The sequence below is a fragment of the Stenella coeruleoalba genome, assembly GCF_951394435.1.
Source record: "Stenella coeruleoalba genome assembly, chromosome: 6".
Taxonomy (NCBI): domain Eukaryota; kingdom Metazoa; phylum Chordata; class Mammalia; order Artiodactyla; family Delphinidae; genus Stenella; species Stenella coeruleoalba.
In genome coordinates, this window is record NC_137151.1 from 73,578,834 (window position 1) to 73,603,076 (window position 24,243).

Sequence of the window (24,243 nt, forward strand, 5' to 3'; positions counted from 1 at the left end):
CCAACCACCTGCCTGTGAGACATTGCCACCTCGGTGCTCCACAGACTGTCTAATTCAGCATGTCCAAGTGAATTAATCAGCAGCCCCCTTACACACATGCACACACACACCCCCCAAGGGGAAAAACTCAAACTTAACCCATACTTCTCATATTGCTTTTCTAAGTGCTTTTCTCCCCAGTTGTTCACATCAAATACCTGAGTTGCCTCAGTATTTCCCTTCACTACCACCCATCACCCATGTTGATTTACTCATCGGGTTCTGTAACTTCTGTCACCTAAATACTCTCAGATACATATAATTTCCTAAAGCTTCACTGCTGCTACTGCAATTCAATCCTTCATCAGCTCCCCACCTAAATTACCCTGTCAGTCTCCATAACTAGTTTTCCTGCCTCCTTTATTGCCTCCTCGAATCCATTTTCCACTGGGCAGCCTGGCTAATCTTTCCAAAATGCAAATCTGATGATGTCCCTATTCCCCAGTGTCCAATATAAACTCCTTAGCTATCGTACAAAGACTCATAATCTGGTCTCTGCTCTCAGCTGCAGCTTCTTGCAGCCTCTCTTCTGGTGCCTTCCAGAGGCCAATGGAGTGCTTCCTGCAGTTGTCAATTTGCTCCAGACACCCCTTGTCTGTTGCTGAAATAAGAAAAGTGACTCTCTCCTACAACCCACACTGGAAAGAACTAAGCTATACATCTATTCTTTGTGACTGGATCTTACAGGTTTTCATAAAATGTCTGTGTTTTACTTAAATCTTTCCCCTTTATCACAACACTCAGTCTTAAGTATTTGAAGAAGCTAGACCAGGAGATAAACCCAAGTGACAGGCACCTCCATGTTCTCAAGGTTGCTCTTCCCCTTAGGCTAAGACTTTGTTCCTGAGGCAACCTCATCTGCCCAAGTTTCCAAGTTCCCTTGTGATGAGATGCCCCCAGAAGGCTCCTTGAGTCTCTGGACAACAGACTTGGCAAGCCCACCTGGTTAGTTTACTGTACATGTGAGAATCCTAGTAGCCGCTCCAGGATGGGCTCAACTGCATATTCTGCATGACAGCTGCCAAAGGCTCTTGGGCCTCTGCATTGCCGCCCACCCTGGCTGAACACTTCAGCGCCACGCGGTCAAATCGCTCACTCACTTCAGTCTACTCAAAAGTCACCTTCTGAGAAGCCTACCCTGGATGCCCTACCTACAATGTAGAGCTACCATTTCCTCCTCACCCCTGACCTTTCACATGCCTCTTCCCTTCTGATTTTTTTTCCATAATGCTCATCACTATCCAACAAAATATATATTTCGTATGTTTATTGTGTGTCTCCCCCCACTAGAGCGAGGGCAGAGATTTCACCACTCTGTTCCCAGCACTAGAACATTCTGGTGAACCAGGAACTCAGTAAATATTTGCTAACTGAATGAAGGAAAGAATGCTTATAGCTCATTACATATGATTAATCGGAGAACCATCTGGGCCTTAGCTGTCTTACATTAACATTTTCCATAACTGAGAGAAAAATCTTTATGTGCTTCACTTAATGAATGCGCAACCTCTTTAAAAAAAAAGTTCTTCTCACTTCCAGAATGATCTACTTCCTTGCCTTTTAAACTTGCCTTTTAAACTTGTTTCTGCAATGCTGCATGCCTGGTCGCAGTTAGAAAAAAATATTTCCTGAACTCTCTTGAATCCCAAGCCTCTTAAAGAGAAATATTTGGCTCCAAGACTTCTTGAGCATGGGAGAGAAAACTAATATATATTAACTGTTTCAGTATAATATGGCAGAGCCTTAACTGTATATACAGGACAACGTGAGTGGACCATAGCCAGACTGCCCGGCCTTAGCTACTGCTCACACATACGATAATATAGATCTTATTCAGGGCCCACTGTCATTGTAGAGCTCTTTTATATTCTACACGGAACTTTCTACATGGGCATGGATATTGGACTATTTCTATCATATATTAGTTTGGGTGAAATTAGAAATTGAAGAGGACTAGACTGTTTATAGCTTCTAAATGTTCATGTAATAAACATGCATGCAACATGAATTAGGTTCAGGCAGGCCTTTGTCTTCTCTTAACATAATTGGATGTGATTAGCTTTTTTCAGAGAAATCACATGGAAGAGTTTGATTTACCTTTTATTTCTATCAAGGTTTAGAATGTGGCTTTCATGGGCCTAAAGGCTTAGCCTTCCATTTAGTTGCAGTCAATGAGAACTGGAAGCCAGCTGCAGTGGGAAAATACAAATGAGAAAAAGACTTTATTCTCAATTTGCTATCTTTATAGCATTGCTCAGGGCGCAAAAGCAAAACTATCATTATTCATTTACGCAAAATCATTCTGAGTATAACTCTATCTCCCTAAATATATGAATTCTCCCCAACTCTATTAAAAACATCAGCAATAAATCCAGAAACCTTAAAGGCAAAGGCTGATGGTTTTTATTACATACAAATTTAAAACTTTTACATGGCCAAAAAGAGTGGCATAAACAAATTAAAAAATAAATTGCAAACTAGAAAAAAATGCAGTGTATATGACAAGCTGAAAAATGTGTGAAAGATAAGACAGCAGTTTCACTAAAGATGAAATTCAAACGAGATCTTTTATGTGTGTTAGGTAGATACATACTAATATAGATTGATAATGTATAGTGTTTAAGTGGGTGTGAGAGATGGATGCTCTCATATACTGATGATGAGAACGATGTAATACAGTACAGTCTTCTAGGAGAGCAATTTGGCAACATACAGCTAAAGCCTAAAAGAGACTCATTTGACCCAGCAATTTCGCTTCTGGGAATAAATCTTAATGAAATTGCCAGACAGATTCACAGAAATATGTTTACAAGGATGTTCATCCAAGTATTGTCTGTAAGTAATAAAAAATTGGAAGCCACGTGAATGCTGGTTAAGTTCCTTATGTTATATAACTGTCTAATGAAATACGTTGCCATTCCAAGTAAGGATGAAGAGCTATATTTATAAGAATGGAAGTATATTCAGAACACTATAAAATAGTATGTAAAACAATCCCCTTTTTCAGTATCTAAAGATAAACGTATCAGTGTGTTTACATAGGCATTTTGAAATTGGGGGTAGTACCTATGAAATGTTGAAAGTGATTTCTTTTAGGTCATAGAATGGATGATTTTCATATCATCTGTTTAGCTTCATGTAATTTCTAACTTTTTACGATAAGAATGTTTGTTTTTATGTTCAGAAAAATTAACAGCATATTTCCATTTTGAAGATAGTAAATAAGTATCAACAGCTTTCTTGCCTATAGTAGAAACATTGGTTTTCCCATTCCTCTGAATGGCTCTACAGTACTTCTCTGTTTTCTTATCTGCTCTGTCTCTAAATCCCCTTAGTACATATGTTGCCCCTTAATTTTATTCTTTTTTTTTTTTTTTTTGCCTGTGCTGGGCCTTCGTTGTGGTGTGCGGGCTTCTCTAGTTGCAGCACGCGGTCTCTAGAGCACATGGGCTCGGTAGTTGCAGTGCGCGTGCTTAGTTACAGTATGTGGGATCTTAGTTCCCTGACCAGAGATCAGACCCAGGCCGCCTGCACTGGGAGCACGGAGTCTTAACCACTGGACCACCAAGGAAGTCCCTGCCCCTTAATTTTATTCTTATGTGAATTTTGGTTTCATTTTAGTTCCATGTTTCTCTCACGTAGAGAATGGCTTAGTTCTCGATTTCTCCCTGTCCCTAAATCTTTCTCCCCTGCCCCCAGATAATCTGCCAGATTTTGTCCGTATACTTCAGATGTGGTTCCCAAATGCAGTTTAACTACTTGATCCTTACTGTGGCCATCTTAGTGTTACTGGTCAGTATTTCTTACCCAGATCTATGTAGGATCCTATTGTCTGGCCTCCCTAGGGAAAGCTGCTGAGTATCTTCCTGAGAATTAAATATGACTCTGTCATTTCCTTGCATTTAATAACTCATATGATTATATTGTGAACTCTTTATGTTGACATGAAAAACCCTTCACAGTCGGACCTCATCTCGTTCACCCTGTCCTCTGTTACAGCCACTCGACTTCTTAGCACTCCTAGAATAAATGTTTCTCTCATGGTCCTTGCTGTTGCACACTATCCCTTCTTCTTGTGCTTCTCCCCCTTCTAACAACTGGGCAACTCCTGCATCCTCCAACACCCAGTTCAAATACTACTTCCTCCAGGCAGCCTGTCCTGACTCCTCTAGGGGGATCCATAGGGCCTCCTTTTTTTGCACATTCTTACTGTGTTGAATTGAAACATTTCTGGTTATGCGCTGGCCTCCCCCAGCGTCTCAGCCCAACTAAGACAGAAAGCTACTTAAAGACAGGGCTGCTTTCTGGCAATCCTACATTCTGGCTCACGGGGGACCCTCAGGTGTTCATTGCACATATGCCACATACAGTTCCCACTGTGACCTCCGCTTCTCATTTGGGCAATATCCTGTTGTTTTTCATTGTTTGATTTTTCTGAACTTTCAAGACTGAATGAGAGTTCTGATCCTTTCTACTTTCTTCCCTTCCTTAGGCTTCAGATGATGAGTCTTACATCAGTGATGTGAGTGATAATATATCTGAAGACAACACCAGTGTTGCAGACAACATTTCTCGGCAAAGTATGCATCCTTTGAGCTTCCAGGTGGTTCTATCTACATGCCAAGTTACAATGCTGATGATTCAATGAACAATCATTTTGACCCCATAGCTAATTTTTCCTTTTGCAGCTGATCAATAAATTGTTACTCATATAATCTGGTGAGGTAAATGGTTGAAAATTTTGTTAGGTAGATGGTTAAAAGAAAAAGTTTAAATATCGTATATTAACGCATATATATGGAACCTAGAAAAATGGTACAGATGAACCGGTTTGCAGGGCAGAAGTTGAGACACAGATGTAGAGAACAAACGTATGGACACCAAGGGGGGAAAGCGGCGGGGGGGTCGGGGTGGGGGTGTGATGAATTGGGAGGTTGGGATTGACATGTATACACTGATGTGTATAAAATGGATGACTAATAAGAACCTGCTGTATAAAAATATAAATAAAATAAAATTCAAAAATTAAATAATAATAATAATAAAAGACATACAGAAAAAAAGAAAAAGTTTAGTTCTTGGGCAAACCAAAATTTTATGTCCTTCGTATTAAATATATTTAATTTTTAGAAGTTTGACTTGTCTTTTATTGTGTAATACTTAAGTATATTTAACACTTTGTTTAAAAAACTGTACGTTGATGTTTTGTGCATTTATCAGCAACCTTGTATTGAAATAATTCTCTTCCCTCTTGAGAGAGTATAATGAAGCCTTAAGAAATGTATCACAATCAGAATTATTTGAAAGGGTTCCTACCCTCCCAGGTTCTGGGAAATAAGAAAAGCAAGATCTCTTGCACTGTGATTCTCCTCTTTCTCCCTCTTCCAGTCTTGAACGGGGAGCTTACAGGAGGAGCCTTCCGAAACGGACGTCGAGCACGCCTGCCAGCTCCCTGTCCCGACACCAGTAACATTAACCTATGGAATATCTTGAGGAACAACATCGGTAAAGACCTGTCTAAAGTCTCCATGCCTGTGGAGCTAAACGAGCCACTCAACACTCTGCAGCATCTCTGCGAGGAAATGGAGTATAGTGAGCTTCTGGACAAGGCTTCGGAAACGGACAGTCCCTATGAGCGCATGGTAATAAATAACAGAGCAGCGCCCTTTGGAGATTTGCCAACCCTAGACCTGGGCTAAGGCAGAATTCATTATGATAGCATATTTGGTTGTTGCCTAATACTCTCACCACATAGGTAAGAGGAATCCATTGCATAAACCAGGCAGGGCCAAAAAGATCCAGATACCTCTACTGAAAGATACACACCTTGTGACTTATTCTTGGTTCTGGGTGGTTCTAAAGTTAGAATGTAAAGGTATCACCCTCCTCACAGGTTTAAGACATGCCTAGCCTTGCTTTATCAGCTTTTCCTGAATGCCAGGGGAGCCCATTTGTTCAGGAACTTAGGTCTGAGAAAGTAACCTCCTGTTTGTTCTTTGCCCTGGCCTCTACTCCATGTGATTGTGGAAAACTTGACCTGCCCTCTGAAAAGCACCACCAGCCACAACCCTCCTGCTAAGATTGTGCAAATGGCATAACCTATACACTGGCTTTCAGAACCTTGAACTCTGTGATACTCAGGAAGTTGGACAGACAGATAAATGAAGAATATTTGGCTTCAGTTGTCTGCTGGTTCCCATGAAGAGAGTTTAAGCTCATTTTCAATTATCTTTTTTTCCCTATGAGTATATGAAGAGTGTGTGCAAAAAATAGAAAATGCAGATGCCGCCAAATGAGCACCCACTGATGGGGATGTATAAAATCTAGAGGAATAAGAGACAAGCAGACCTGGAAGTAGTCTCTCCTATATTATTTTCCTTTCTTAAATGTTTTAACAGGTTCTTATTGCTGCATTTGCAGTTTCAGGATATTGCTCCACCTATTTCAGAGCAGGAAGTAAGCCATTCAACCCTGTCCTTGGGGAGACTTATGAATGCATTAGAGAGGACAAAGGATTCCGTTTTTTCTCAGAACAGGTAAGTCCCACTGGACTCAGTGAGTTTCTGTATAGAAACTGTAGGAGTGCTGTTTGATGATGAAAATAGCTTTTTGATAAACATCTGATTGAGATGGGTTATAATACTAATTAACAGAAAATTCACTTAGCCTATCTATATAACTACAACTTCTAAATGTGTTTAAGCATGAAGTTGTAAAAGTTAAAGATTCAGTAATTTACTTATACATTTTGAGAATAATTCACTAATAGAGATGGATGAGTTGAGTAGTTTTTATTTGGGGGTAGCCAATATACGTTGTAAAAAATTACCATTTATGGAAGTTTTAACACTGATGTCATTTTTTGTTTTTAATTCCCAGGTTAGCCATCATCCACCCATTTCTGCCTGTCACTGTGAATCCAAGAATTTTGTGTTTTGGCAAGGTTTGTATTTCAATTATCACTTCAAAATCCAATTGATGAGCCTATGAGAAAGTTTCTAGTTTCCAAAGTACTCAGTTTAGATTTCTACTTTTAGAACTCAGAGAATATTGGTAGTTGGTGTGGAGTTCAGTTTGAGAAATTAGATTTCTTGATGTAAAGATGGAACCATGTCATCTAGGAGATGGGATTATTTATTTAGGAAGCAAAGCCCTATGGGACAGCAGAGCTCTATGCTGACTATGCCAGCTCAGGGCTATTTCCTTACCTCATTCAACTCATTGTCTGCATCTTTAGCACGGAGGTTGTATCTGCTGGCTTCTTGCTTCTTGAGGGTGTGCAAAGAGATCTTAATCCTCAAAGAAGGCTCTAGAACACGTTGTATGTGGTCACAGTCTATTTAGGTATATATACATTGCAGTGATTTCTGGTCTTTTAACTCACTGAGGCTTGGGGGTTTGGAATGAAGTCTCTACTAAATCAATACCCATTGTTCGATTAGAATGTTGCAAACTCGCCTAGAATAAAAAGTTTCAAAACCCCTCTAGAAAGAAAAATATATATATATAAATTTACCACTAAGTGTGAATAGTTCCCTCACATTCAGGGGAGGTCCAAAGGGTCCTTCACTGATCGCAGTATGACTCTTCTTACATGTACTTCCTCAACCTAAAAAGGATATAAAATGATAGAGCAGCACTGTGACTGTACTTTATTTCAGATTAAGAAAGTAAATCATTTCTTGTTCGTCAGAACAAGAGAGTCAGAAATTTTGTGGAGATAGCACTAAGCTCCCTTATTTCATCAGAATGAGACCGGGCAGTTATTACAAATACACAGATACACCTGAGTGACCACAGGTAAAACATAAAGCCATCATGTGAGATGAAGTGCTGGGCCCTGGGTAGTATCTTAACAGCCAGCGCAGGAACATATTCATTAAGTTAATCCCACTTTCTCATAAATCTTACCTATCTGTGTTTAGAGGCATTATTTTTTTACTGTTCTCCCAAGTCATGTACTCTTTAAATGTGTATATAAATCAGTCGTACTGCAATACCACAATCTGCAATTACTTTTTCTATACATCATACACACACACATATACACATACACATATATATACATATATATATAATATTTCCACCATTTAGTTAAAACTTGAAACAACATTTATGGAGACATTAACGCAGAGTAGAGTCTATGTATGTGTGTATGTGAATATGCACACACACACACACACAGGTTATTCCAAGACTTTACCAGTTTTATTTGTTGAAAACACATATAGAGCATATATTATGGAAAAATATACATAGATATTTGCGGGGGGGGTTCACAATTAATCTTCTCACCTTGGGCCATCCTCAGGCACTTGTCTTATTAAAGCAACACTATAGAATCAGTTGGGATTACAAAAGTTTCCTTTGTAAAATATAAAGTGTAATACAAAAGTTCATTTTTCTAGAGCAAATGATTAGATATGGAGTGTATATTCTTGTCCTCTGCCTTATGTCGTTTAGATATCAGATGGAAAAACAAGTTCTGGGGGAAGTCGATGGAAATCCTGCCTGTGGGAACCCTGAACGCCATGCTTCCAAAGTAGGTTGCGCTCATCTTCCTTTTGGTCTCTTATCTGCTTTTTTAAATCATAAATGGGTATTTGAAACTCTAGAAGGTACCAAGGGGCCATTTTCCTGTATGGCCAATGTTTCTGTTAACTTCACCGAAGTTTTGAGACTGGGCCCCGACAAAAGCAAATGAGAACTTTAGCAAATGTGTCAAAGCTTCCTTTTTATCTCTTCACATCCTGCATTCATCAGTCAGCGCCTACCTGTCCCAGTCACCACATTAGTTTGCATTTTATATGAAAATAAAATGCAAACTAAAATGGCTCTTTTTAGCCATTTCTTTTTTATATAATCTATACTTTCACTTTTGAGTTCATCTTAGATCCAGGCACTATTTTTTTTTTTTTAACATCTTTATTGGGGTATAATTGCTTTACAATGGTGTGTTAGTTTCTGCTTTATAACAAAGTGAATCAGTTATACATATACATATGTTCCCGTATCTCTTTCCTCTTGCGTCTCCCTCCCTCCCACCCTCCCTACCGTAGCACTATTTTTAATGTATAGTTAATTAAGGAAGTGATAGAATCCTTTTATGGTTGTTTTCTAGAGGATATAGCCTATACATCTTAAAATTAATTGAAGTTTTCATTGAGGCCAAAGGCTTGATTGTTTTTCTTTCTTTCTTCATTTGGTTGATTTTTGTTCTGTTTTGTTATTGTCTATTTGAATGACAGAATTTGCTGGTAGATTCAATATAGAGGACGGTGGGGAGAGGGAGGAATTCCCACGGCCACAAAATAAACTTTCAATATTTACAAACTCATGAGGAAGAGAGTTTTCCATAGTGCCTACATCATACCAATTCATAAATTTTTTAGAAACCCAGAAGCATTTCATTTTGAAACAGTGTTTTATTTGAACATATATGTAATGCGCAAATTTAAAGGTGAGTAGGAACTGTCATCGCCTTCCTTGGCAGAAACTCGGTAACCTTACTCTCCAGAATTTGTATTAGATTCATGCCATCTATGCTCATCAGTCTTTTCCCAAAGAATTATTCACATATTTGGCCTTAACTCACAGCATGAAACAATGTCCTCAGAGTAGCCTTTCTTAAATGTACACCCTACTCTCTCCTCCCTGGGACCCTACTGTGATGGCCCATTGCCTATAGGGTAAGTCCAGACTCACTGGTGGGTCATTGAGGGCTTTGTCTGCTCTGCCCTGTCCCACCTTTCCAGCCTTACCTCCCGTCACACCCACTCACCTGAAGCATGCCACACACAGGTCCCCGGATGCATTGTGCCCTTCTGGCCTCTGTGGCTTTGTCTCTGCCTTTCCCAGCCTGTAGTACCTTCCTCTCCACCCTCCAAGCTTAGACCAGACGCAGCCTCTTCTAGAAAATCTTCCTTGCCACTCGCCCCACGTTCCGGGCAGATCTAAGGACACTCCTCTGTGCTCTTATAAGCGTCCATCTATCCCTACCGTACTATTGGCTCCAGGAGAGCAGGAAACAGACCCTATTCAACTTGGTAGCTTTAGCACCTGGCCCATAGAAAGCACTGAAATGTTCCTTAAATGAATGAATCATGTCATAAATGGCCTTGACCACATAGAAACTTCCAAGAAAGAAATAAGAGAAAGATGAGGGGAAAGGAAGCTATGGCTAAAAAGTATTCTCATTGGTAGAAACAGTAATATTTATTTGTTACCTTCACTGTTTTTAATCAGTGCTGTATTCTTCACTAGGTATGGAGATTGCTATGTGTGGAATAAGGTCACCACGTGCATACACAACATCCTGAGTGGGAGGAGATGGATAGAGCATTATGGAGAAGTAACCATTAGAAATACCAAAAGCAGTGTTTGCATTTGCAAACTCACATTTGTCAAGGTAAATAATCTTACAATAGCAAAGGACATAAAATGCTTCCTAGGGAAGAAATAAAACAATTACCTTAAGCCGCAGCAAGTGAGTTAGTTCTGTATCATTGATCCTTATGGACATTTTAGATAAAAAAGCAGGACCAGCTGGTGGAGTTGCTCCGGGCATGCAGACGTCTGACGGTGTAGGGGTCAACAAAGGCACCATCTTGAAAGAGAAAAAAAAAATTCTTGTTAAAGAATTTTCTTTTTAAGCAGCCAGTTCATTAAGTAAAATTCCAGAGAGTACTTCTTGCCTATAACAAGTCTCCTGGTTTATATTCCATTTATATTCCTGCTTGATTATAACATATTCAAGTGATCTTATTTTAGGGAACTAAATATATCGCACTTGTCATTTTCTGAAGATGCATAGAGATGATAGCTTCCAGTTCCTATAAGCTTATCCAACTCTGCCATTATTATATATAATCTTAAATAAGTTCAACAAAAAGCAATACCTTTATTAACAAGAGAAGATGTTAGATATTTTTCTTTTTTCCTTTTTTTCTTAATAGACTGATTAAGTGGTTCAGAACTGAGGAGCCAGGATCACCATTTGCGCTGACTGGGTCGTGCGTGACAGTAACTGTGCGCACTTAGTTTTTTAGGCTAGGAGAAACTTAGATTTAGGCCTGCCCCTAATATTTGCAGAGCTCAGGGCAAGAGTACAAATGGCAGTCCCCATACCGTATGTGTAAATATTTAAAGTATGTAAATCAAGCCCACAAGCTGTCAAATAAAATATGTTCTATCCTTTCACGCTGACAAAAGTACCTTTTTTGACAAAACCTGCAAGTCCAGGTTGGACACTTGGGAACACCGAGCTGGAAACCTGGCAGCGCAGGAGAACCAGTCTGGCCCACGGCCTTCCCCACTTGCTTCCCACCCCCAGCTCTGCCCTGCGCTGCAAGGGGCCGCAAACACGTGTGTAGGCAGTCCAGTCCACACCCCCACAAACAGCCACCCTTGGCCACCCCTCAGGCCTAACGATAAATCCAAGGAAAGGCCTGTGCAGGCTGTGGAATAAGCTTAGAACCATTTGTGGGTTTTTTGGTTTTGGCTGTGTTCGGTCTTCGTTGCTGCATGCGGGCTTCCTCTGGTTGTGGCAAGAGGGGGCTACTCTTCGTTGCGGTGCATGGGCTACTCATGGCGGTGGCTTCTCTTGTTGCAGATCACAGGCTCTAGGCGCGTGGGCTTCAATAGTTGTGGCACGTGGGCTCAGTAGTTGTGGCTCACGGGCTCTAGAACGCTGGCTCAGTAGTTATGGCACACAGACTTAGTTGCTCCATGGCATGTGGGATCTTCCCGGACCAGGGCTCAAACCCATGTCCCCTGCATTGGCAGGTGGATTCTTAACCACTGCGCCACCAGGGAAGTCCCGCTTAGAGCCATTTGGACAAGGAATTCTAGGGTCTTGCGTACTTGGGGCCTGATCTAGAATAGGGGCCAAGGGATCCAGATGGGTAAATTCCTGCCGACTTCTGACCCCTTGGGGAGGAGCATGGCTGGAAGAGAGCTAGAACAAGGTGTTCCTGATTAAATTTAGTCATTTACAGCTACTATGAAAATGATTTTACAAACTATTTCTCCAGTGTTGCCAATTGAAAATCATTAAAATCCATGAGCCAAGGGTAGTTCAAGACAGGACAATGGGAGGAAGAAGTTGCTTAACCTGTAAATTAATATTCAGTTAAGATAGAAACTGAGCCTTCTCTGGGCTGTGGTCTCATGCTCTAACATGGAGTGGGGTCATCCCTTTCTTAAAAGTTAAGTCAGCTAACACTTAGATAGCCACCCTTCCATGCAAAACATTTTGAGATAGATGCCTGGAAATGGTTTGCGTGAGAAACTTCAAGGTTAAGAAAATTTTCCATGTGGAAGTTACAGGGATTGGTGTTATTAAAGAGATTGAGTGTTTTAACTGGAGTTTGGTTTCTCCAGGTGAATTATTGGAATTCTAATGTGAATGAAGTCCAGGGGGTTGTGATGGATCAGGAAGGGAAGGTGGTGCACCGGCTGTTTGGGAAGTGGCATGAAGGGCTGTACTGCGGTGTGGCCCCTTCCGCCAAGTGCATCTGGAGACCAGGTGAGACCGGCATGAGTGTCCTGCCTCAGGGGGGCACCATGAGTGGCAGAAGGCAGGGAAGGTCAGATCATCCCATGCGGTACACCTTATGTTTTCTTTTTCTTTTTATTTTTTTTGCGGTATGCGGGCCTCTCACTGTTGTGGCCTCTCCTGTTGCAGAGCACAGGCTCTGGACGTGCAGGCTCAGCGGCCATGGCTCACGGGCCCAGCCGCTCCGCGGCATGTGGGATCTTCCTGGACCGGGGCACGAATCCGTGTCCCCTGCATCGTCAGGCAGACTCTCAACCACTGTGCCACCAGGGAAGCCCCTTATGTTTTCTTTTAATAGATTAAAAACATAGATGCTTAAGACAATAATATTTACATCTATACTCAATCCACAAGTTAAATAAATTCCAATATTTGATAGTAAGGAGTTGTAGAATTGAGACCAAATCTGACGTTTGGTCAGAGATTGGGCTTCATGTAAAATCTCTCTAAATGTAATAACTGCATTTCAAAAACTAGGTATACTTATTAAACCATTTGAATAATTGAAATATACAAACTCAAATCCCTACTCGTGTTATTTATTCTCTGTTTTAGTAAAACAAAGGAAAGCCTGCAAACATCCATAATCCACAAATTCAATAATTTAACCAGAATAAGTGATCTTTTTACTTGAGCATCAAAGAGCTGCAATATGCTGACATTTAATAAAAGACATCAAGAGAGTTCTGGTAATACACTAGCATATAATTGACTATCAAGTACAAATGGAACAAGGCTCCACATGACATTTATTTTCATTGGAATTTTGTCAGTTAATCCCTAACTTTAAAATTAGTTGTTGGTTTCCTCAATGAGTATTTAAATTCCCTGCTAGTAGAGTGGTTTGTTCATTCACTTGGCAATTATGTATTGAGCCTGACTGAGCATCAGGCTTTGTTCTAGGAGCTTGGAGCACATTAATGAGCAGAGCCTACAAAGATCCTGCTGTCGAATTTAGTTTGAAAGTGCCAGTAAATGTTAATTTAGATCTGAATCTTTTTCTTTTCTAAATGGAAGTAAATTGTAAGTGTTTTTTGGTGAAATCTTAATGCTTATAGTTAGTCACCCAAGCATTTAGTTACCCAGTTGGGTATTTGAGAGAAAAATTAACCAGTGAAGACTACTGTATGTACAAAGTTTTATTTTAAAAGCTGGATTTTATTAAATATATGAATCTATCAGTTCTGATAATCAACATAAAGTTTCCCATTTAGCAAAATAAAACCAATTTAGTTCACTTAAAAAATTTGTAGGGACTTCCCTGGAGGTCCAGTGGTTAAGACTCTACACTTTCAGTGCAGGGGGAGCAGGTTCGATCCCTGGTTGGGGAACTAAGATCCTGCATGGCACGCAGCACGGCCAAAAAAAAAAAAAACAACTTGATCCCAGGCCTTAAGAATTCCCACAGATGAAGATCCAAGGGACAAGAGCTCACAGTCAAAAATCGCAAAACACAAAAGGAACCCAGGCAGAGTAAGACTTACCACACTCTGAAAATAAGAGCACTTGATATTTCAAGAACTAAGAGACCTCTTTCAAAACTATGATTAAATATCAACATTTATAGAGAAAGAAAACAATATTTACCACGAACAGATCCTCACTAAATGAATTTCCAAAAGATGCACCTTTATCATCCCACATAAAAGCTCAGAGATACAAGAAGGAACAGTGAGCAACCATACTGTGTATATGTGGGTATATCTAAACAAACAATGACTGCAAAATTAACAGTAATATCTAACTCGTCAGGGAATAAGAATAGCACTTACATTAGAAAGTGGTGATCTTCAAGTTATTTGAGAGGAGGGTGAAGATACTGATTACCTACCCAGTGTCTTAAATTAAGTGTGCAAATAATCATTAATCCTTTAAAAAATTGCAATCTAATGTTTATGACTATAAATTTGATGTTAATGTGAGTATTAATTAAGCACCCGAGTTAAGTCAGCTTCTGCATGTTCTGTAAGCCTCTTTGCCTCTCACAGTGGTTCCTTGGCCTCATTCCAGGTTCCATGCCGACCAACTATGAGCTCTACTATGGCTTCACAAGGTTCGCTATTGAGCTTAATGAGTTAGATCCTGTACTAAAAGATCTCCTTCCACCAACAGATGCCCGATTCCGGCCGGATCAGAGGTGAGCAGCGCAGTGGTATTTAAAATGAACACTAGGTCATGGCATGGTGCTTACAGAAGTCATCAAGACTTTCGCCACCATCATTTATTTATTCATTGAATCATTCATTCCCTTATTCACTCAGTAATAGCTGAGTCTTCTACCTAGGTAAAGAGCATTCAGAGGATGATCATAATAGAAGATTAGCTCAACAAAAGTTCCCCGCAGAAGGTAACACAGACGTTTTTTAACAAAAAGTGCCCCCCCCACCAATTTACCAAAGGTCTGCAAATTATTGAACTCTTCACACAATCACTCCTCACCTCAGTGTTTGTATTTCTATAGTTCTATTACTCTATAACATGGACTATCTTTTTTTAAAAATTTTTTATTGAAGTAACATTGGTGTTACATTATATAATTGTAACATTACATATATAGTAACATTATATAATTTTCACGTATGCAACATTATTTCTACTCCTGTATACCTGTGTATACCAAAAATTTTGTTTCTCTCCATCACCATACAGTTGATCCCCTTTAACCATTTCAGTGAAGAATAAGAGGATAAGATACAGGGGTACCTAGAAATACTTTGAGTCAAAGTGTGGAGTTTTCCCAACATGTTTTTGATCCCCTGGGGTGTGAGATATACTCAAAATACAGTACCTTTAATACCTTCTGATTCTTTTTTTTTAAATTATTCTTACATTGTTCTGTACTCATGTCCATTCCTACAGAATTAGTTTTACTTCTTACAAGAATTCTACATGTCATACAAATTGTATCCAAGATCATTTTCTGTTCCCAGTGTCTTTGTGGCTTTATCTGTCTTCCACCAAAATGTTCCCAGTATTGAATGTTCTACTATTTAGTTCCCTCATATTCCCCCCTCTTTCTCTAGAACATGCAGTCTCACTATTTGACATTCAAACTTATCAGTAAGCTTCCTGTACAGTGTGTATCATACTGTATACCTGTTCTTTGCTCTCATTTTAGAATTTAAATATTTGCAAATCACCATTGGGTCTGCTTTTTTCTTCTCAATTCTATTTTGGTATTCCCTTTCTGAATTTCATTTACTGTTCATTTCCTTTCTGTGGCCTTTTGTAATTTCCCCCAACTGTTACCTTATCCTTTTTCATCAGTTTTGCTCTCTCCAATAAAACAGGAAAACTCCTTCCCTCTCAATCTGTTCTAAAAGTAGCTGAAGAACACTCAGGTACTGTCCTCCATGTTGTGGCCTTTAACAAGTGCTTTGTGATAACATGGAAAAGGAGCACAGCCGGGGACTTCATGATGTCCTAACCCCAGACTCTCTAGTCAACCTGAAAATCTCAAGTTGTGGAACCCTAGACAGCACAGAAAAGTCTTCAAAGCCAACCACTTACTTTTCACTCCTCCCATTTTATTGCTGAATTCAGTTCACATACACAGAAAGTATGTTAGCTGGTGGCAGACAGAGAGAGTGTGGCCTGGGGAAGGGGCAAAGGGACATAATCAGAGCATTACTGTTCACTGTGTTATGTTCACAGCAACCAGAATTTAAGTTTATGCAAATGAGATTATTTTGTTCTCAGAGAAGAAGGTAACGTGTTAAAAGATAAACTGCTTTCTCCTTAGATTTTTGGAAGAAGGAAATTTAGAAGCTGCAGCAGCAGAGAAGCAAAGAGTAGAGGAACTCCAGAGATCTCGAAGACGATACATGGAAGAAAACAACCTTGAACATATACCAAAATTTTTTAAGTAAGTCAGTTTTCATGTTTTGCAAATGGTTGCCACAAGCAATGAAAAACCCTAGGTAAAAAGAAAATGAGGGATAGTTTTATGTCCAGGAAACTTCAAGGTGGAAAATTAAACTGATTTTCATCACTGGTTTTGCCAGTGAAAATACTGAATCAGATTTTGGTCTTGTGAAAAGTTTGTAGGGCTTCCCTGGTGACGCAGTGGTTGAGAGTCCGCCTGCAGATGCAGGGGACATGGGTTTGTGCCCTGGTCCAGGAAGATCCCACATGCCGCGGAGCAGCTAGGCCCGTGAGCCTATGCGTCCGGAGCCTGTGCTTAGCCACGGGAGAGGCCACACAGTGAGAGGCCCGCGTACTGCAGAAAAAAAAAAAAAAGTTTGTAACCATAAAAATAAATTTTCCTCGACATCTCTTTTCCTTTCATGGACAACAATAGAGAGTGAGGGTCTTGCCCAGAGGTTCTTTGTCCTCCAACTACCCCCTTTCGAATGGTAGAAACTTGTTCCCACTCCCTCACCCAGAGATAAGGTGGGACCCCACTGCCCACAAGGTCATCCTGGCTTCCTTAGTATTTAATTTTATTTCTATCACATGGAGCTTATATCCGTTCAGATTTGATCCTTCTGTGGTGTGATCGTGGGTGATTATTACAGGATTATTTGCAGGATACATCACACAGACTAAGCTGTAGTTTCCAGATCCATCTGTTGCCCTTCAGAGCCAGAACAGATCAGCTCAGAATAACCTCATACCCTTTCTAGTTGCCATCTCCTGGCTGCGCTGGAGCAGAAATGCAGTCTTGCCCTTTAGATGTTGAAAGTGCCCTCGCGTGGACCCTGTGGAGGCTCTTACAGCTAATGAGGTTGCATACTTTCCCCACAAGTGAAGCAGAGAAAATTCTTGTGGGTCTGGGGTCTGAAGTTCTAGTTACAAGGTTTGTACATGCTTTGTCTGGGCCACTTCACTTTTTTTTTTTTTTTTTGGCCATGCTGCACAGCATGTAGGATCTTTGTTTCCCCAACCAGAGATTGAACCTGCACCCTCTGCATTGGAAACATGGAGTCTTAATCACTGGACCACCAGGGAAGTCCCTGTTTGGGCCACTTCACTTTCTAGTCCTGCCTTGAGGTGATTTATTCCCACTCTTAGCCCCTCTCCTCATGACCCTACCCACTTCCATTTCAAACATTTCACAACAAAAGTGGGTTTATTTCTAGTCAAAATAGTCAGATCATCCATCAGCAGATAGGATGCTCACTGGCTTACCAAGTACTGCTTATATGTACACGTCTTATCTACAGGAGAGGGTCCAATTATCAGGTCACCTGAATGAGATTTGTGTCTAATGTTGATTTTTATACTTTCACAGAAAAGTGATTGATGCCAATCAAAGAGAAGCCTGGGTTTCTAACGACACCTACTGGGAGCTGCGAAAGGACCCTGGGTTTAGCAAAGTAGACAGCCCTGTTCTTTGGTAAACTGGGAATATAGAGCTAGCCAACATAACACGCTCTGAATGAATGAATAACTATGCACAATTATGTTTCTTAGAGCTCCGCGTGGTTTCTGGGTCGACTGAAAACTGACCATTTGCTTTTCTATTCATCTTTATAATAGACTTTCAGAAGTGCATTAGACAAGGCCCCTAACCACTTTCAGATCCTTTCTGTTTTGCTGCAACCATATTCCTTAAAAAACATCCACACCCTCCTCGAAAAGCATAAAAGGAGCAGAATATAAAATCTGAGGTCTGAAGAGTCTATAAAGAAAAACAAACTGTAACTGGTGCTTAAAGCTGATCCAGAGAGTTTAAAGCAACATGACATATGAACCACGCATTCGGTCCTTTTCTGGAAGCGCCATCCCCTCATTGCAGGAGCTCCTGGGCCACAACAGTCAGCTCAGATGTCGAGTGTGTCTGTTTGATGTGGTGTACTTGTGCTGGCCTTGTCAAAAAAGACGATGCTTTTTTGACATCGTGATGCTTCTCAGAACCTGTTCCATCTGTACGCCATTGTTCATGCCTTAAGAAATGCAAAGATGTACAATAAGTCATTTTTTAAATGTGTGCTCCTAGGTTTATGTGAAGGACAGATGTTTTGAATCATGGCATGATTCACTTTCTGGGATCAGAAGAATTATGAGACTAACTCAAATGGATTGAAAAAAGTAAACAACATGTGCTTTACTTTGATATATTGGTTACTGTATCATATGTCTGAAGGGCAAGAAGGAAAAGGTGTGCTAAGTAGATCTCTGTATTCAGTTGCTCGTCAGTTTCCTGTCCTGCGTACAGTTAATAAACCATCCCTCTTCCACCTAACCTCCCAGTGTGCCCTATTATTTGGCAATATCCGTATTTGATTTGAACACTCGGCATCAGTGTTAAAACTTTGGAAGGAAATAACAAAAAGCATATGGAATTTGTCTGTGGGCTTAGGAGTACTGTAAACATAACTAATTTTGAGTGAAACACAGTGTAACCCACATGTGTCCTGTGCCCAACCCATCGGCACTGTTGGAACTCCACTGGGAACAGACGTGAGACCACTAGAAGCTTATTTGCAATGTTTAAATGAGTTGTATGCAAATTCATATTTCATATTCTCATCAAGTGTTTCTGTATGATACATGACCACATATTAAACATTTACCTTGCTATTGGCAGAGATATAAAACTTAAGCTAAGGAATTTATCCATCCCAACAAAAATGGGGGGAGGTGAGGGACAGAAATGTGTTTTGAGTACTTCAGGATTTGTTTTTTCCTCCACTAATATATAGAGGCTTTTGTAGTAACTTGCATTAGTATTCCTGAGTTTCTGCACATAGATAACTATTTAAATGCCTATATATTTTTTTAAAAATCTCTTTAGAGATTTTCCTAGAGAATTATAAAATCATGTATATTTTATTCTGTTACGTTTTTATTCTTAGACTCTTACCATCAGATTTTACGTGTTATTTTAATCTCTGATAACAAGGTTACTAACATCTTACATTTTGTTATGAGGTGTTGATTTTAGTGTTGTTTCTCCCACTCAAAGCATTCCTAGTAATGGCTATTCCACTATCAAACCAAGACTGCTGAGAGCATAAGGGAAAACTCTGAAGTCTCCACTAGGTGGAGCAAGTTTTAGTTATCCTGAAACTCATTCCTCCTTTTATCTTAGTCCATACGTTATATGTACAGCATGCACTGGTTTAGAATGAAATTTCATTGTCAAGCAAACTCCCTAATCCATCACTAGCTCTGAGCACGTAAGCAACACCCTCCCTCGGTGTCTCAATGTCTTTAATTCCTATTTTAAGTCTTGGGTGCCTTCTCCCATAGTAGTAAAATTTCCCTTATTATCAATTCTTTTTCTGCTCATTCATCTTGACGTTCTTTTATCTGCATCCTGAGATATATGCCTTTAATTTTAATTAGAATTTAATTAGAATTTTTTTGACTTCCTCAGAGAGGTATGTTCTCCCATGATTGGTAAAACTTTAGATACTATTTACAGTGCTTCTTGTCTGTATTTACTAGCACTTCCCTGAAGAGTCTCCATATTTTAGCCTAAAGGTAAGGAAAGAATTCTGCAAACAAAGGTACTACAAATAGGAAGATACCACAAGTAGGAAGGTGAGGCACCAGGTGACCAACGATAGTATCAATCAGGCAGCTGGAAGAGGACCCAGGAGGGAAGCAACTACTGTACCTCACAGTGAGTTTTAATTAAGAAAGAGAATAACTAGTAGAATGGACCTTTACTACCTAATAAGTTAAACAGACAAATCAGGTAGGTGAATGTTGGTCAGAGCTAACCTGAAACTCTGACTAGGATTTCAAGATGAGAATGAGAAGAATGTCAAATTAATTAAAATCACCACATTCTTTATAATGTCCCAGATTTATAATTTATTTTGAGGTTCTGATATCCCCATTAGAATTCGAGTTCAAGTGAGCAATTAAGTTTTAGGTAACGCTCCTATAATACCTGATTCACAAGTCTCCCCATCAAACATTCATACCAATGTAATGGCCCCATCCCCTATTTCTTTCTCACTTTTTATTTATTTGATGGTTACAGAATTGTGACACTTATTCTGTTCGGAATTTTCATCTGCATAATTTGGGGGCTTTTGAGACTAGTTTAAACAGCAAAAGGATAGAACAGATATTAGGTCATTCTTGATAAAACATGACTTATTTCTTAGAGTTTTATATAAACCTTTTTATTTCAGGGGCACTTTTTTTTCCCCTAAAGCAATCTAGGATAGAAGTGGTCTTAATATATCTTTATACCTCCCCTGTGATTTACTGTAAGCTCCTTCATGTTTTTGAGCTGGTCATTAAGGAAAGCAGTAAGTGATGATGGTCCTATGGATGTGGCTAGGCAGAACAGATTGATGGCACACACCAGCATGCATAGAGGCCGACCTGAAACTAATTATTTTGCTACCCAGGGTGCAAATTTACTCTCAGATTTTACTGTTATTTTATTGGGTTGTTTAATTAAGTCATTATTTTTCATGGGTTACTTGAAATTCCAGGCAGTCGTAAAAATAAACCTCATTTGAGATACCTTTTAATATTGCACATCAATTATATGTGACATAAAAACTACCAAATGTATTTTGGTAAGAGAAACCAAGGAGTTTTTCATACAAGGGATGCCACGTTGTGGATTTTCTAAACCTTTTGCTGCTCTTCCTCGTTCTGGCCCCAGGACTTTTAGCGATTCCACTAATCAATCATTACGTTGGGTCCTGCCCCCAAGGAGCACTGGAGGGCGGAGTTAAAGAGGAAACTGAGCCGACTGTTTTGCTTAGTTCTGATTACACCCTTGGCTGGAGAAGGGTTTATAATCATAATCGAATGTACATTTTGTTAGTACCTTGTGGATTATCCATTTTGTCTAATCTTGTTCTCTGTCATCCAGATAATGAAGTGTGGGAGCAGAGCTCCTCACACACCAGGGGTTGTAATAAATGTTTGCACTTGACTGAGTTGGTATATTATGACTGTGGCAAAGTAAATAAAGTTTGTGTACAAAATATTTATTTCTATGGGAACCATTATGTTCAGGATATATGAAATGTATCTAATTAAACAATTATGAATCTATTTTGTGCTCTAGAAATATTCTTTTGGAGGAGAGATGGAAAAAATGTCATTGGAGCTAGGATTAAAATGTGTGGATTTTTTTTTCTTTTTTTTTCCAAAAAGCTTCCCAGTCATTTAGAAATAGTGCTTATCATACTAGGATTAGATTCTCTAAGTTTTAATTGAATTTCTTTTGTGAAATTGATACATCTAAAATATATATCACATGAATCATGCTGTTAAACCTGACTTTAATACATAATTTTAAGACTGAATTGTGACTGTGTTAAACCTTTGCTGAAGCCTTCGCTATTAGAGAAAATGGCAAATTGTTTAAGAAAGGACTAGCTTTAATTTTTCCAAAATGTATCTAAAGAAGAATGAATTTTTCAGAAATTGCTGTGCTGAGTCAGCATTCCCAACATCTTAAGCAAATGAGCCCCACGATTAAGGCAGCTTACAGGTGGCAGTATGCTGCTACCCAGGGTGCAAATTTACCCTCAGATTTTGCTGGTTTTTAATTGGCTTTTTAAAAAATTAAGTCATTATTTCTCATGGGTTACTTAAAATACCCCATAATTTCCAGCTTACATGCCTGTCAGTCATATGCATACTTCTATTTTCCAAAACAACTATCTTGATTCATTTTCTCTTTCCCTCTGATCCTGAAATGGTGAGGGGCAGGGATACATGTGTCTGTTCTTTTGCACTATGTCACTGAGTGTTTATAAAATATGCAACATTTATGCACAGTTGCAGGGTAGTATATCAATATTAGAACCACTGCATTTAGCTCCGTGGAACACTATTAAATGTTCATGGATTAAAAATTACCCCATAATTATGTATTATTAGTTTCCTCGGTATCTCCAGATTGGTAGGAAAAAACATAAAAAAGGAATGCTTCTATTTTCTGCAAAAAAATTGTTTTTTATCATTTCTTCCTTCTAAATATAAATTAGGACAATTTTGGAAAGCACTGTTAAAGACAGAATAGGGCTTCCCTGGTGGTGCAGTGGTTGAGAGTCCGCCTGCTGATGCAGGGGACACGGGTTCGTGCCCCGATCTGCGAAGATCCCATATGCCGCAGAGGGGCTGGGCCCGTGAGCCATGGCCGCTGAGCCTGCACGTCTGGAGCCTGTGTGCCACAATGGGAGAGGCCACAACAGTGAGAGGCCCGCGTACCACAAAAAAAAAAAAAAAAAAAAAAAAAGCATTTAAAGACAGAATAATGCTAAAACTATCACTTCTTTTATCCTAGGTAGCAACTCCCCACCCCCTTTAATTATCTTCATTCAGTTATTTCTTTAGGAAATAATGTGGCTGCTAGAAACTTTTTTTTTCAGTCATTTCAAGCTTATTTTAAAAGTTTTATTGAGGTGTCACTGACATACAATAAACTTTACATATCTGAACTGTACAATGTGATACATTTTGACATATGCATATACTCTTGACACCAGCACCACAATTACAATAGTGGACATATCCATCACCAATCGTTTCCTCTGCCCCTTTCTAATCCCTCTCTCCTCCCCCTCCCCATGCTTCACCCCGAGGCAATCATTGATCAGCTTTCATCACTTTTCAAAATCTGTCTATTTTCTTGTATTAATTGCATATGGAATTTTTCTAGGAGGCTGTATGCATATGGGAGAAGTATGCCTCTAAACCCCTCCCATGCCCCTACCCCAGTATCCACCATCAAATAATAATATATTGCAAGAGATGCTCATTAAGTCCTAGGTTTGGTAACCCAGTAAAAACTTTAGATTTGAAATACTTAGAAAACAATGAACTATTTTTCACATCAAAATAGCCATGTAAGTTAATTAATTCATTTCCATCTTTTAGGGGTCCAAAATAATGGTAACACTGAACTTGCCGGCAGTGCTGAGGAAGCCCGGGGAAGTGGTTTTCTCTTGTTTGTAATGAAAGAATACCTGACAAAACCGTGGGAATCCAGAATGACGGCTCTTGAAATAACGTCATGTTGATGAGGAAGAGAAGGGAAGTAGCCTACGCTGAGTTACGTATTGTTGGCCTCCCCAGCCCCACTTTTAGGTCACAAACATTTGAAACTTCCAGTACTCAGGAAGGCTGCTTTTCCATCTCTTAAAATCTTCTCACTCCCCATCTGGAAATAAAGTTGCTAAACCTGATTTTGAAAAAGAAATGGAAATGAAGTGCCTGGAATCCAGTGAACTTCCTGCCATAGGCTACTGTGCAAGTTGAAAGCTTATTCTTTATATCCTGCCCCCCAAAGCCTGTTGCTCAAAAGTCAAACCTTCCCAGAGACTGTCAAATACAGCATGATTGACATTAAATGCGAATGAAGAGAAAAGGCAGAATGAATAAAAGAGAAATGGGATCTAGGAAACAAAAGTAGGTTCTCTAAGTGGGGCGGGGATCATGCTCCTCGGGGGCGGGTGTCTGGAGCGATCCCAGGGGGCCAAGTTATTATCTTGGTCGTTGGTTTACGCGCAGATTCCTGACCTTCCCTCGAAAGACTCTGAGTCCATACATCTAGGGTGTGGACCAAGAATCCGCGTTTTAACAAGCACCCTCAGCCCCCAGGGAATCTTGCGGCTGACGGGGACCCTCCAATGAGGGTGCGCAGGCCTAACCTCCCACTCCCTCGCCCCTGTTTATTGTTTTTCTCATAGTGATATTCAAGTAGTCGCCAAGAAAGT

The 24,243-nt window shown here is 39.8% G+C and overlaps 1 protein-coding gene across 12 annotated transcripts in view; it reads left to right on the forward strand.

Moving 5' to 3' along the window:
* OSBPL6 (oxysterol binding protein like 6) overlaps positions 1 to 21,876 on the forward strand; it is a 209,440-nt gene extending 187,564 nt beyond the window's left edge. For 10 of the 12 annotated variants that reach the window (XM_079923837.1, XM_079923832.1, XM_079923836.1 and 7 more), the window contains 10 exons: positions 4,532 to 4,619; positions 5,428 to 5,681; positions 6,438 to 6,575; positions 6,919 to 6,982; positions 8,503 to 8,581; positions 10,303 to 10,447; positions 12,421 to 12,565; positions 14,606 to 14,732; positions 16,338 to 16,460; positions 17,829 to 21,876. In XM_079923837.1, the coding sequence (XP_079779963.1) occupies positions 4,532 to 4,619; positions 5,428 to 5,681; positions 6,438 to 6,575; positions 6,919 to 6,982; positions 8,503 to 8,581; positions 10,303 to 10,447; positions 12,421 to 12,565; positions 14,606 to 14,732; positions 16,338 to 16,460; positions 17,829 to 17,937 (1,272 nt within the window). In that variant the 3' untranslated portion in view covers positions 17,938 to 21,876. Of the gene's footprint in view, positions 1 to 4,531; positions 4,646 to 5,427; positions 5,682 to 6,437; positions 6,576 to 6,918; positions 6,983 to 8,502; positions 8,582 to 10,302; positions 10,448 to 12,420; positions 12,566 to 14,605; positions 14,733 to 14,879; positions 14,943 to 16,337; positions 16,467 to 17,828 lie in introns of those variants that run through there. The other 2 variants (XR_013828658.1, XM_079923834.1) reach the window with 2 other exon arrangements.
* The last annotated feature ends 2,367 nt before the right edge of the window (positions 21,877 to 24,243 follow it).